The following is a 14,650-nucleotide window of genomic DNA, read 5'->3' on the forward strand; positions in this document are numbered from 1 at the left end:
GTTAAATCAAAGTGACCCACTCTCTTGAACGCCCCGTAAACCCACTCAGGGTAACTAAGACCCGAAAGGCCCGGGATGCCCAAGGCTCTGGACACTTTCCTATAAACCTCCACATTGAAAGGACACCTGAGCAAGAAATGGTCCATTGTCTCCTCCTCCCCCGGACACTCCTTCCGTGGGCAGCCACGATCATCAGCATTTCTGTACTTCAAGTTTCCTCTCACGTAGAGCCTTCCGTGAAAGGAGAGCCAGGCAATGTCACGAAACTTCAGTGGGATTCTCTGAGAGTTAACCAGAGCCAGCCCATCTGAAGACAAACTACCCGGGCAGTCTTTCAGTGCCAGCGGTTCCCAGAAATGAGACAGCAAAATTCTCCTCTCCAGCTCCCTTCTAGAGGAGTTTTTGACCTCCCCCGCTTCCAGGCCCCATCGCCTTGTCACCTTCAAGCTAGGAGCCACGTAGGCCGGGAGGTATCCATGCCTGACTCTCAAACTCTTTACGCTCCCTCCCTCTAGCCAAGCATTGAGGAAGGGAAACATCCAGGCTCTAAAACCCTCTACCCATCGAGGAGGAGTCTCTAACTGGAGACTTTCCAGATGCAACTTAAGAAAGGTCAACAAAAAGAATAGCACTGGGTTGACCATTCCCAGGCCTCCTTCCCTCCTCGATCTGTAGGTGACAGTCCTCTTAATCAGATTCAGCCTGTTTCCCCAGAGCATCTGGAAAAACAGAGCATAAATCTTGGTCCATCTAGACTCTGGCAAGAGGCACACGTAGCTGACATACAAAAAGACCGGAATCAGAAAAGTTTTGATCAAATCAACCCTTTCCCTAAGAGACAGCTTCCATCTCTTCCATTGCTCTACCTTCCGGCCGGCCTCATCCAGTCTAAGATCCCAATTTCGAGTGGCATAATCGCCGGGGCCAAATCTGATGCCTAAAACTTTGATCTCCTGGCTCGCCCGGGGAAGGCCATCCGGAAGGTCAAATTCTTGACCCTCCTCCCCCATCCAGAAAACCTCACTCTTATCCTGATTGACCAGGGAACCCGAAGCATCCGAGTACTCCTGGACAGACGACATCACAGCATCCGCCTCAGATGGATCCGGCAAGACAACTGTGACATCGTCCGCGTAAGCCACCACTTCCAGTGAAAAATCCTGGCTCAGACGGACCCCTCTCACAATGCCACCCTCCAGCCTTCTGACGAAGGGGTCGATAGCAAAGATATATAGGAGGGGGCTCAGAGGACAGCCCTGCCTGACACCCGAATCCACCGAAAAAGTAGGGCCCACCCAACCATTTATCAGAGGGAAGCTCTCGGCTTGCCTATAGATGACACGCAGCCAATCAACCACCCTCACTGGGAGGCCATACCATTCAAGCAAAGCCCACAGGTACTCATGGATAACCCTATCAAACGCCTTTGACTGATCCAATGCCAGCAGGTACTTTCCCCATCTCTCAGCACGCCCCTGTTCCACAGCCTCCCGGACGCCAAGGACGGCACTAAAGGTGCTCCGGCCCTTCACAGTACAGTGCTGGGAGGGAGAAAGCAGAGACCCGGAAACTTCCATCAGTCTATTGAAGAGTACCTTTGTCAGAATCTTACGATCCGTATTAAGAAGGGTGATGGGGCGCCAATTCTCAATACGGGACGGATCTTTCCCCTTAGAAAGCAAGATAAGGGCAGACAATCTCATGGAAGCAGGGAGCAAACCCTCACCCAGGCTTTCATTAAATACTTCCATAAGACGCGGGGCCAGGAGGTCACCAAAGATCTTATAAAACTCGGAGGTTAACCCATCCGGTCCTGGGGCCTTCTTCATAGACAAGGAGTCTATGGCCTCCCTGACCTCGTCCACCGTTATCAAGTCTCCCAGGGAATCAAGAGAACTGCCAAAATTCTCGAGACCATGAGTCTCCCTCAGAAACCGTTCCATCCTCTCTCTGATAAGCAGTTTCTCAGATAAAAGGTCGGAGTAAAAGGTTCGCACAACTTCCAGAATGCCTTCCTTATCCTCACGAAGGACACCCCAGTCATCACGCAACCCCCTCACCTCCTTACAGTTAACCGAGTTCCTGCAGTTCTGGTAGGGATCAGGTGAGTGGTATTTACCATAATCCCTTTCCAGAACCAAGGACGCATACCGGTCATACTGATACTCTTTCATCTGGGCCTTTACTCGGGAGATCTCCCCACTATCCCCCTGCTCAGAAATTAAGAAATCCAGTTTCTTTCTCAAGGCATGGTAGACATTCCTTTTTAACAAGTTTCTCTTGGCTACGAGGTTGCGAAAAAAGCTGCGAGCCCTCTTCTTGCATACCTCCCACCACTCAAACCTACTCCAGCCTGCCTCCAAAAGTGACTCCTGAGATTGAAAGAAGTCCCTAAAAGACTGTCTGATCTTATCCTCCTTTAGAAGTTCAGAGTTCAGACGCCACAGGCCCCGTCCCTTCTGAGGAGTTTCCGAGGCGTTCAAGGATGCACACAGAAAAACGTGATCGGAGAATTCTACTAACTTCAGCACCGGAGCCGAAGTTTTCGAACTCTCCTTAACGAAAAACCTGTCTATCCTACTCCTACACCTACCTCTAAAATAGGTGAAACCCGTGAGGTCTGGGGAATGGCGAATATGCATATCCACCAGGCCTGCCTGTCTAACCATACTAGCTAAAAAAAGGGAATCATAGCCCAGAGTAGTCTTTGAGCCTCCCCTATCTTTAGGCCTAAGGACGGTGTTAAAGTCACCACCAAAGATTATCTGCCGGGCCGAAAAAAGATATGGCTTTATCTCCCTGAAAAGACACTTCCTGTCCCATTTAGTCTGGGGACCATAGATGTTAATAAGTCTCAGGTCGTGCCCTCTCAGGTTGACATCCAAAACCATACATCTGCCTACTTGAATCTCAATAACCCGTTGGACAGTTATCATGCCGGTAAAAAGAACCGCCAACCCACCGTACGGCTCGGCCGCAAGAGACCAATAGGAGGGACCGCGTCTCCATTCGGCTTTCGCCTTATGAAGATCAGCAAGTCGACCAACCCTAGTCTCCTGCAAAAACAAAAAATCAACCTCAACCGTGTCGAAAAAATTAAAGGCCATGTAACGAGCACGCTCGGACAGAACAGATGCCACATTAATAGTGGCAAATGTAATAGGTTGGGAAGCCATCCTTACAGGGTTATTTCAAGCAGGACCTAATCACTTCTTCTTCACTTGTCGGAGGGACACATCTTCCGACGAGCCCCACCTCTTTACACTAACCCCCGAAGGAACCACCTCACCTTCCCCGAGGTCAACCTCCTCCCCAACAGAAACTGAAATCACAGGGACAGAACCCAATACAATTGCCGACCCCCCCTCCTCCATCAGGAGGTTCTGGAGCAGGACACACAGCTGGGTCGGTTGAAGACACAAGGCTAGGGCCAGGCACAGGGACCTCCACATCAGTCACGAGCAAACTCTGCGTCATGACTACAGGTTGGTCCACAGTCCCAGGAGCCACCACCGGGTCCACCGTACCCCCCTTCTCAGAGACCCTTCGCAGGGTCGGAGCCAGCACCTGTGCCCGAGATGACACAACCTCCTTTCCTCCACTAGCAATGAATTCGCCAAGCACAACTGCCTCCCCTGCCATCTCACTCCTCCCTCTGGACCTACCTGGGTACGGGGAACCGCCTGCCACCCTCCTTCTCTGCCGTAACTTCCTAGACTTTAACACTAACTCCCCAGAATCCTCCCTCATGATTTCAACCTCTTCCTCCTCCTCACTAGAAATCGCAAAGAAGCGATTTGTCAGAACAATGCTAAAATTCTTCCCCTTCTTATTCTTCTTTGCCTTTACCCCTTTACCCTTCACCACAAGTTTAAAGGGGGCCTCTTCCTGCACAACAACTTCAGCCACCGGAACAGCACCCCCCGCCTTCACCCCCGATGGACCTGCCACTTCCATGGGGGCTACAGCGGGAGGCACCACCACAGCAACCGAAGTACTAGGAACCGGGCCCAAGACCTCCTCCTCCACTCTCCTAGAGATCTCCTCTAATTCCTTGTCAAAAGAACAATTGTGAAAGGCTTCAGGACACCTACTGTATGGATGACCCATCATGCCGCATAGATTACAAGAGATGGTATCGCAATCTTTTGACAGATGGCCCATCCCGCCACATTTGGAACACTTCTGCTCCGGACAGTCCCGACTGAAATGCCTAAAATCGCCACACCTGTGGCATGTACGGGGCTGCCCAGGGTAGAAGCATTGAATCCTGTCTCTACCTATGTAAGCGGCCGAGGGAATGTGGCTGCCATTCGCTAATTTAACTGTAGCAGTCCACGCACCCCCCCACACACCCAGAGCACCCAGGACTTTTTCAATGGGGGAAATTATTTTTTCCACGAATCTTTTGAGCCAAAAGCTCAAATCGATCTCACTCAGAGACTTGTTCCGGACCAATATGGTAATTTTGGTCCTCTCCTGTCTTGTTATTGCCGAGGCCCTAAACTTGTCCCATGGCTTACTCAACTTGGCCGTACTCCACTTTGCCCAGAAAGCCTGTAACCCATTATAACTGACAAAACTCAAATCGAACTCAGGCGTCCCCACCGGGTGTATACAGGCGAACAAATCAGATGCCTCAAAACCCAAAGAAAATAAATTTTTCAATAAATCTACTCTACACGGAGGAGGCCCCTCCCCTAGCCACTTTAACTGAACGGCATTACGCCGCTTCGCTGGCTGCCCACCCACGGGGTTCTGCTGAGGAACTCTCCCAGGGCCGCTAGCCATGCTGGCGTACGAAGTTACACCCGGGACCACTGAGCTCCGTCCAGCCTGATTATCTGCTTCACTCGCCACCAAATTCAGTCTCCGCTGAACAACCTCCATGGCGGCCAAAGCAGGCCCCACCCGTGCAGGAACACTCAAACTGTCACCGTAGATGGACTCTACTATCTGCTTCTGGCCGGAACTCGAACCACCCCTATCCAAACCCGGCAACCCTTGAGCCAACGTAACTGGCTTGACCACAGGCACACCTTCAGGGGGAACCAAACCACCGCACTTCCCACCATTTTCCGAAACCACACCCCCCGCCTCAATAATAGCGTCATTCTCCACCACACCAACAGCCGCCACAGCCGAAGGCTGAGGAGGATTCGCCGGCACCTCTACACCCCCAGAATCATCCCCAGGGGACACCACTGATCTTTCCCCCTCCAAATTATGAATGGAATTATACATGGGGTGCTCTACCTCCGGGGGCCCCACAACCTCCAGAGTTTGCCTGTTTGGAGGCAGTTCCGCAGATGACTCCACCCCCAAACACTCCCTAGCCTCTGCAGCTTTAATTTTCAACCTCCACTCCTCTAACTCCGCCAATTTAGCTCCCAACTCTCCCTCCAAAGCAGCTAGCTCAGCCGAAAGCACTGGCCTCTCCCTACTATAGGCCCGATTTCTATTTCTCCTTTTATTTATAACTGCTTTCTTGAGCTTAGCAATCTCATGCTCCAAAGCTGGAAGCGCAGCATCCAGATCAGTGATCACAGCAGCAGATGACCCCGCACTAACCACCTCTATGGACGCAGGCGGCTGTGGCTGCAATACATTAACTGAAACCTGCACCGGCACACACCCCTCCACTGCCACCGATACATCCATCTGCTGATCTAACAGCTGACCCCCCACCTCCGACACCCCAATTTGCTGCACCAAACTCTGTTTTAAATCAGCAATCAAGATATCCCCATCGGTAACTGTAGTGGGATCAGGCTGTAGAACAGGAGAGTGCTGCAAACCCTGGACCTGCCCACACACCCGCCCAGCCACAGATAAATCAGGCTGCAGCTGCACATTTTGATTAATCACCAAACCACTTTGATCCTTCTTTACAGCATTTTTTAACTTCAACTCCTGATCCACCCCATCCAAGCAGCTCAGCACCGGGCTTTGCCCACAACCCCCTGCAGCCACAGACAATACCAGATTTTTCCCAGGCTCCAACCCCTTCATACCGGACTCTGGCCCCGGGCTTTGCCCGCACCCACCTACAGCCATAAACAATGCTTGAGGATCCCCCGGCTCCAGTATACTGGATTTTGGCCCCGGGCTTTGCCCACACCCCCCTCCCTCCACAGTCTTATCCCCCAGCTGCACAGAGCTGGAGGACCGACTCCCAGCTACTTCGGGAGCCAAGCGACTCCCTTCCACAGGCACCGATACTTCTGGGGACAATGCACATTCTTCTGTCTTCACCCACTTCACCGGGCCTCCCACCGCAGATAGATGAACAGGTCCTCGTTGATTTTCTGCCGCAGACAGCACAGATGCCACCTGCAGACTCTCCATGCCGCACACAGGAGCCAGGGGCTCACCAGTTGCCACCAACAGCCCAATCCCCTCAGCAGGAGCCACAGGTAACATAGGAGCCGATTGCTCCATTTTTTCCACACTTTCTATATTCCCAGGCACCAATAAAGCTTTCTCAGGGTTTTGTATTATGCTCATTTTGTGTTGTAGTCCAGCTGCTGCATTACAGGCTTGTAGACCCACATTGACTGCTGGGACCTGTAGTTCCACTTGCTGCACATGCACCTCACTTAAAGCACAGTCCTGCTTTAAATTGCTCACGCCATGTACCATCAACTTCCCACTTGGCTGCAAATCCACAGCAACTGCTGACAGCTGCTCCGGTCCCCGCTGGCTGATTGCAATCACCTCCATACAACATACAGGAGCCGGCTGCTCCCCCTCTGCTTCCTGCTGCACAAGGTACAAATCTTTTGTAGATATATGAGCAGATTGCTCCATTACTATATTCAAATGTGCTTCACCTGCTCCCATAGTATGCATAGGAGCTTCACACATAAATAAGGCATTTGCAGGGTCTTTCTCCACCATGTTCACCCCAAGCTGCAATCCAGACGTCTCATCACAGGTTTGCAGCTCTGCAGCAGCTGCTGGGACCTGTAGTTCCACGCTCTCCTCATGTTCACCACTTTTACAGGGCCTTGCTTTACACGGCTCACACCATGCACTTCCATTTTCACACAGGGCTGCAGACCTATATTAGCTGCTGGGATCTGTAGTTCCACTTGCTGCACAAGCACCTCACTTTTGGCACAGTCCTGCTTTAAATTGCTCACGCCATGTACCACCATCTTCCTGCTTGGCTGCAAATCCACAGCAACTGCTGGGACCTGTAGTTCCACACACTCACAAACATTTTGCTTTACAGACACCTGTTTTTCACTGTGTACAGGCATTTTTTCACATGGCTGTAGGCCCAAAGAGGCCGCCGGGACCCCCATATCCTCCGGTCTTCTGGTCACCCCAACTGCACAGGGGACCAGAACCACACTGGGGTTCAGCCTGCTCGGCGTTATCAATTTGCGACCACTGGGTAAGAACAACCCAAATTCACCTCCTTGGCCAGAGGCACCACCTCCCGATTTTTCTTCATCCCCCAAACACGCCGTTGGGGATAGGGCAATACCCTGCAAATTTGCCTCCTTTTTCAGGGGAACCCCGCTTGGGCCACCCCCTGAGACTCTCCAGCTCATATCCACCACCTCCGTACTTTCACCCTGCCTGCTACGGCCCCCAGGTGGATCAGGGGGAGGACCAGGGCCAGGCCCTGCAGGCAGGGGACTCTCCTGGGAAGCAGCCCCAGGAGGCTCCATATCTTCTGGGGAAGATCCCCCAGGAAAGGTCCTGGCTTCGGCCTAGACACGGATCTTCTGGAGCTCAGCTACACACAACCTTACACCGCGGCTGCTGGCACCAGACTTGCCCTCCAATGGGTCCTCGTTAAAGGATTTAAAGTGTACTCATTCCAATTACAGGGCCTCGAAAGAGTCCTGTATTGTTATTTTTCGTCACTACCTCCCCGAGTCGGGAGTGGGTAATTTGCGCGCCTGCTGCCTTCCTTGGATGTGGTAGCCGTTTCTCAGGCTCCCTCTCCGGAATCGAACCCTGATTCCCCGTTACCCGTGGTCACCATGGTGGGCGCAGAAAGTACCATCGAAAGTTGATAGGGCAGACATCCGAATGCGTCGTCGCCGTCACGGGGACGTGCGATCGGCCCGAGGTTATCTAGAGAGGCCGGGGGCGGCGGAAGGCGATACACACTCTGCAGCACAGGATACAGAGTTCTGACTTAGACATGTTTATGTGAGATATACACACACACACACACACACACACACACACACACAGTTTCCTCCAGAGTACCTTCAGAGAGACACAGAGTATAAGGAGCCAGCCACACAGCGCCCCAGTAGGCAGTTTATACAGTAAACCGCTGGCGCTTCCTGAATAACCTTAATAGATTAAACAGCTATTTCTACACTCTTCCCCTCCTGTAGATAACACTCTGGTACCGCAGAGGTATGCTGGAGTTATGTAGAGGGCAGCGCTCCATGTCAGCGTCTCTTCAGTGTGATCTGCAGGGAGAAAATGGTGCTGGTGAGTGCTGGATCCGCTCTGAGGAAAAAGCTCTGCCCCCTGTAATGGTGCATCTTCCCGCAGGTAATTTCTGTAGCATACAGTGGGTTAGACCGTGTAAGCTATTCATGACCAGTGTAGGGTATTGCGCTGGCCCAGGGTGTCCCTCACAGCGCCGCACAACAAGTACCGCTGAGCCCTTCGGAGCGCAGCCTGTCAGAGCTGCGCTCCTACCCTTGTGCTGCCATTTCCCACCGGTGACCCGCTTACCGCTGCACCGGCTTCATACTCACCACTCCATCTTCTGGCTCTGTTAAGGGGTGGAGGCCATGCTGTGGGAGTGAGCAGTCGCCTCGTGCGATTAGCACCCTCAGGAGCTCAGTGTCCTGTCAGCGAAGATAGAGAACCTTTAACCTCTAGGGTTGGTTCCTACTCCCCCCTTAAGTTTCAGGAAGCAGGGCGGTTGTTGCCAGCAACCTCCCTGTACCTAACTCTTTTAAAAAATAATGAAACTAGAAAAACTCCTAGAAGCTCCCCTAGCTGTGACCAGCTCCACCGGGCACATTTTCTAAACTGAGCCTGGTAGGAGGGGCATAGAGGGAGGAGCCAGCCCACACTATTAAACTCTTGAAGAGCATATGGTTCCCAAGGGACCCATCTATACGCCATGGTACTAATGTGGACCCCAGCATCCTCTAGGACGTAAGAGAAATTGCGTTTGTAACGCAATTTATGCTTCATCGCAGAAATTAGGGTTGCCTACGCCGGTAGGATGCCCTCCACCATGTTTCTGATCACGCCACGTCCCGTTTCCCAAATGTCGCCTCCGCCCCCACAGCGCTCCGTCTCCACTAGGAAACAGAGCGTTGCCGCCCCGCGACCGCCTCTGCCTGATTGGCAAGCAGAGGCGATCGCATTTTCTTTGCCCCCCTGCAGATAATGCGGGCGCAGGACGGAGGCTGCGCATATGCCCGCATCCTTTTAGCAACTATTGCTGTTGGATTGCTTACTGCGATCCAATCTGAATTAGGCCCTAAGTCCATTAAGGAAACTGTGGCAAGTTTGCCACATTTTATGTGCCTGGAATCTCTTATTGACTTACTTTACATATTTCTATTTATTTTGAAATTATGTAAAACTGCATTTCATTGGACAGAATTCAAACGTCTATGATTCAGCTCGCACCCGTCGGGGGTGGCGAGGTGAAATGTGTGAAAAATTATCCATTTGGGCACCCAAATGGCACTTTTCCTGATCGCGCCCATTAGTTTAGTCATAAAACATTTCCCCGCTGTGATGGGCACGATAGGGGACATCAATTGTATATCGCCCCCTGCGATCTCCCGTCACATTAGAATGGAGATCGGGGGCGATAACATTTGAATTCCCCCGCATTATGTTCTATTTTTACAAGACTGCATTTATACAGTATCTATATACCAGTATGAGACTATTGCCAGCTTGCTATGGTCATTTAATTTATGTTTAAAAAAGCAATTTTAAATGCTAGTGACAGACAAACGTAATTCTACTTGTGTTCAGCAAATTATTGGAGGTCACATGTGTTAAATACATTGAATGGTTCTGGAAGTGTTTCAGAAATCACAATGCCACGTAATGATCCTGAACTCAAATAAAAAAAATGGGTTCCATTGTCGGCCAGGTTTACTGTACATCTGTCTACTAGCATTAAAAAGGCATATCTGGGTTTGTCTCCCGGTAGCAGGGCATGGTAACTTATTTCCATGACCAGCACATTCTCAAACAGCTATTTTAGCACATTCTCAAACAGGATTTTAATTACCTACCAGTAAATCCTTTTCTCGTAATCCGTAGAGGATGCTGGGGTTCCATTTAGTACCATGGGCAGAGCCGGCCCTAACCAATATGATGCCCTAGGCAAGATTTTGGCTGGTGCCCCCTAGCACCACCGCTGGTTCTGCCTCTGACCCTGCATCTCTTTCCCAGCACCATCACCCCTCACCCATAGCAGTCCTTGAACCCCCTATATTTTAAATAGGAACAGTTCGCACATTTGACGCACAGCCCAAAAAGGGGCATCTTCTTGCTGGGAAGGGGCATGGCCACACAATAGTAACCCCAATTCCAATTACGTCACACAGTACTGCAACTTTATTCACATTTTATCTTGCGATAGTGTCCATAATTCATATTACATCCCACAGTAGTATCACTTTACCTTATAAACGTTACTCCTCACAGTAGAGCCCCTTATTCACATTACATCACACTGAATTGCTCCTTATTCACATTACACCACACCTTATTGCTCTTTATTCACATTAGACGACACAGTAGTGCCCTTTCTATTTGCAACACCACATAGTAGAGCACCTTATACACATAATGCCACACATTAGTAATGCGTTTATACACAATTCCACACAGTAATGCCCCTTACACAAATGAGACACATTAATGTCCTTATAAACATAATGCACCTTACACATTATTACAACCTTTATTAATGCCCTTTTACACATAATGGCCCTCATTCTGAGTTGTTCGCTCGCTAGCTGCTTTTAGCGGCTTTGCACACGCTAAGCCGCCGTCTACTGGGAGTGAATCTTAGCTTTGCAGAATTGCGAACGAAAGAATCGCAGAATTGCGAAAATAAATTTCTTTGCAGTTTCTGAGTAGCTCGAGACTTACTCTGCCACTGCGATCAGTTCAGTCTGTTTCGTTCCTGGTTTGACGTCACAAACACACGCAGCGTTCGCCAGACACTCCCCCGTTTCTCCAGCCACTCCCGCGTTTTTCCCAGAAACGGCAGCGTTCTTTCGCACACACCCATAAAACGTCCAGTTTCCGCCCAGAAACACCCACTTCCTGTCAATCACACTCCGATCACCAGAACAAAGAAATTTCTTCGTTAAGCCGTGAGTAAAATACCAAACTTTTTTGCAAATTTACTTGGCGCAGACGCACTGCGAATATTGCGCATGCGCAGTTTGTGACTAATCGCTCCGATGCGAAAAACACTAACGAGCGAACAACTTGGAATGAGGGCCAATGCCGCACATATGCCGCACATTATTAATGCCCTTATACACATAATGACACACATAGTGCCCCCTACACATTTGCTGCACATTATTAGTGCCCCTATACACATAATGACAGACATACAGTAGTACCCTGTTACACATATGCCGCACATTATTAATGCCCTTATACACATAATGACACACATAGTGGCCCTTTACACATATGTTGCTCATTATTAATGCATTTTTACATGACACACATAATGCTCCTTACACATATTCTGAACACTACTGCACAACCAGCCCACTCACAAGCACTCACACTTCCACTAACACTGTGACCTCTGCCTCTGCTTGGATACAGATGTGTCCTCACAAATCTTGCATCAATGCTAACGTCGGGCACTTTTTTTTTTTTATGAAAATGCATCTTATTTGCATTGCTATGTGGCTAGGATGCACAAGCAGCTTCTGCTGATTAAACTGATATGCAGCATGCCAATATACTGTGTGAGACTGTGGCTGTGTCTGCATATGAAATGCTACATACAGAATATAGGTATGCCGCATATCATTTTGATCAGCAGAAGCTGATGATGCCCCTAGGCATATCCAATGCCCTAGGCAATTGCCTAGTTTGCATATGCCTATGGCCGGCTCTGACCATGGGGTATAGATGGGTCCTTTGGGAGCCACTGACACTTTAAGAGTTTAATAGTGTGGCTGGCTCCTCCCTCTCTACCCCTCCTACCAGACTCAGTTTAGAAAATGTGCTCGGAGGAGCTGGTCACAGCTAGGGGAGCTCCAAGGAGTTTTCTTAGTTTTATTGTTTTCTAGAGTTTGTTATTTTACAGGCAGACTGCTGGCAACAGCCTCCCTGTTTGTGGGACATGGGGGGGGGGAGTAGGATCCAACCCTTGATGTTAATGGCCCCTATCTCCGCTGACAGGACACTGAGCTCCTGAGGATGATGATCATTAGCCACCAGAGGCGACCTCTCACTCCCGCAGCATGCCGACACCCCCTAACAGAGCCAGAAGAAAGAAGAGTGGTGAATCTGACGCCGGAGCCCGGTAAGCGGGTCCCCGGCGGGAATGGTGGCACAAGGGTGGGAGCGCAGCTCTGACAGGCTGCGCTCCGGAAGGCTCAGCGACACACTGTGTACGGCGCGGTGAGGGGCGTCCTGGGCCAGCACAATACCCTACAATGGTCAAACATAGCTTTAAAGGTCTAACCCACTGCTGCAAAAATTACCTCAGGCCAGTATAATCTCTAAGTGCGGGAAGACGCGCCATTACAGGGGGCAGAGCTTCTACTCAGAGCGGATCCAGCACTAACCAGCGCCATTTTCTCCCTGCAGACACACGCTGACAGGGAACACTGTCCTCCACATAACTACACTCTGTAAAAAGTTTTATAAAAGGGGGGAGTGATATTATGTACTAGCTACCCTGTTAATGTTACGCTAGTCAGCGGGGTTTTTATCTTTATAAAAGCCTATAAGGGCGCGCTGTGGCTGGCTTATTGTGCTCTGTGACTCTCTGAAGATATTCTGGGGGGGGGGGGGGGAACTGTGTTGACATTTTCCTGTGTATGTGTAATCCACTTTACTGTCTTTAAGGGACTTTGGCCCTCATTCCGGGTTAATCGCTAGCTGCCATTGGTCACTGCGTAGCGCTCAGTTAAAAAAACTGTAAAACTGCGTATGCACCGCAATGCGCACGCACGGTGTACGGGTACAAAGAGCATCGTGGTTTTGCACAGGTTTTAGCACAGCCGATCACAAGGAGATTGACAGGAAGTGGGAGTTTCTGGGTGTCAACTGACCGTTTTCTGGGAGTGTTTGGAAAAACGCAGGCATGGCCGGGCATTTGCTGAGCAGGTATCTGACGTCATTACCGTGTCATTCGTCGCAGCAATCATCGCACAGAATAAGTAACTACAGGGCTTGTCTTGTTTTGCACAAAATGTGTTTGCAGCCGCTCTGCTGCACAGGCGATCGCACTCCTGCAATGCAAAAATACACTTCCCCGTGGGCGGCGACTATGCGTTTGCTCGGCTGCTAAAAGTAGCTAGCGAGCGATCAACTCTGAATAAGGGCCTTTGTCCTGTACTGCAGAATGTATATCTTCTGCTGGGGAGTCTATACCATGTTTAAAACTGTACACATCTCAGACTTCGGTGGCAGATCCCCCTGGGGTGGCCTCCATAAGGTGTACTTTAAGAATATATTGCTTCCAATATATCCCATACTGGGTAGAAGCCGCAGTTTTGAGAAAGGTGGAGTTTCAAATCCCACTGCTGTGCCTCTCACCCCATCTCCGTACCCTAGAAAGCGTACACTTGCCCATATAATGCATATATATGAGAGGTCCAACATATGTTTGAGGCTATTAGGGATGAGGAATATTATTATATGTATATAATGAATGCCTTCCCACTCTGTATGGCGTTGAACTCCTTATTTGGGAAAACCTGAGTACACCCAGAGTTATTATCCACATCCCTATAGAGTGTCTAAATTGTCAAATATGGTTGTCTTACCTGTCCCTGATACAACCTCCATAAAGGCTGATCACCTATTGAGACTAATCTCTAATACTGTACACTGCTGCAGGAGGTGGCTCGGAGACCCACTTTAGCGTACATCTCTGGGGCTATTGTAACGTGGTCAGGCTTCTTACTTGATGATTTAGATGTGTAGAAGTGACTTGTACTTGTTTCTATGTCACATACAAGATTCTACAGGCTTCATGGCGAGACGCTATGAAGGAGATTGACCTGCATAAACGCAGGGACCACTGCTCTGGTAGTTTCGACATGCAGGGGAAGGTGGCTACACCAATGGACTGCGGATACAGAATCCGCGTAAGGTAGGACAGGTCTGCCCCCAAACCGACATCTGAGGCGTCTGTTTGTACCACAAATGGCTTTGCAAAATCTGGAGACTTTAAAACCGGGCTTTTACACAAAAGCACCTTAATTCTGGTGAACGCAGACTGACACTCCTTAGACGACTCAAGTTTATTTTGGGCAGAATTTTTCAAACGATCTGTTAACGGAGCTGCTAAGGTAGAAAAGTCTGGCAAAAACCTTCTCGAATAGCCTGCCAAACCCAAGAAGGATCTCAACTCTTTTTTGGTAGTTGGAGCTGGGGCATCAGCTAGGGCCTGTACCTTACTCACAAGAGGCCCACT

General features: G+C 50.0%; 1 protein-coding gene and 1 long non-coding RNA gene across 4 annotated transcripts in view; one reads left to right on the forward strand and one right to left on the reverse strand.

Annotated features, from left to right (window-relative positions):
- The window catches only part of LOC134945334 (uncharacterized), a 45,185-nt gene that overhangs the window by 9,505 nt on the left and 21,030 nt on the right, over window positions 1–14,650 (reverse strand). The gene's annotated exons all lie outside the window — the stretch shown is intronic.
- Window positions 6,141–14,650, forward strand: part of LOC134945333 (cytochrome P450 2K1-like) — a 251,682-nt gene continuing 243,172 nt past the window's right edge. For all 3 annotated transcript variants that reach the window (XM_063934537.1, XM_063934539.1, XM_063934538.1), the window contains exon 1: window positions 6,141–6,416. In XM_063934537.1, the coding sequence (XP_063790607.1) occupies window positions 6,286–6,416 (131 nt within the window). In that variant the 5' untranslated portion in view covers window positions 6,141–6,285. The remainder of the gene's footprint in view (window positions 6,417–14,650) is intronic.

This window comes from Pseudophryne corroboree, chromosome 7, assembly GCF_028390025.1.
Source record: "Pseudophryne corroboree isolate aPseCor3 chromosome 7, aPseCor3.hap2, whole genome shotgun sequence".
Lineage (NCBI taxonomy): Eukaryota > Metazoa > Chordata > Amphibia > Anura > Myobatrachidae > Pseudophryne > Pseudophryne corroboree.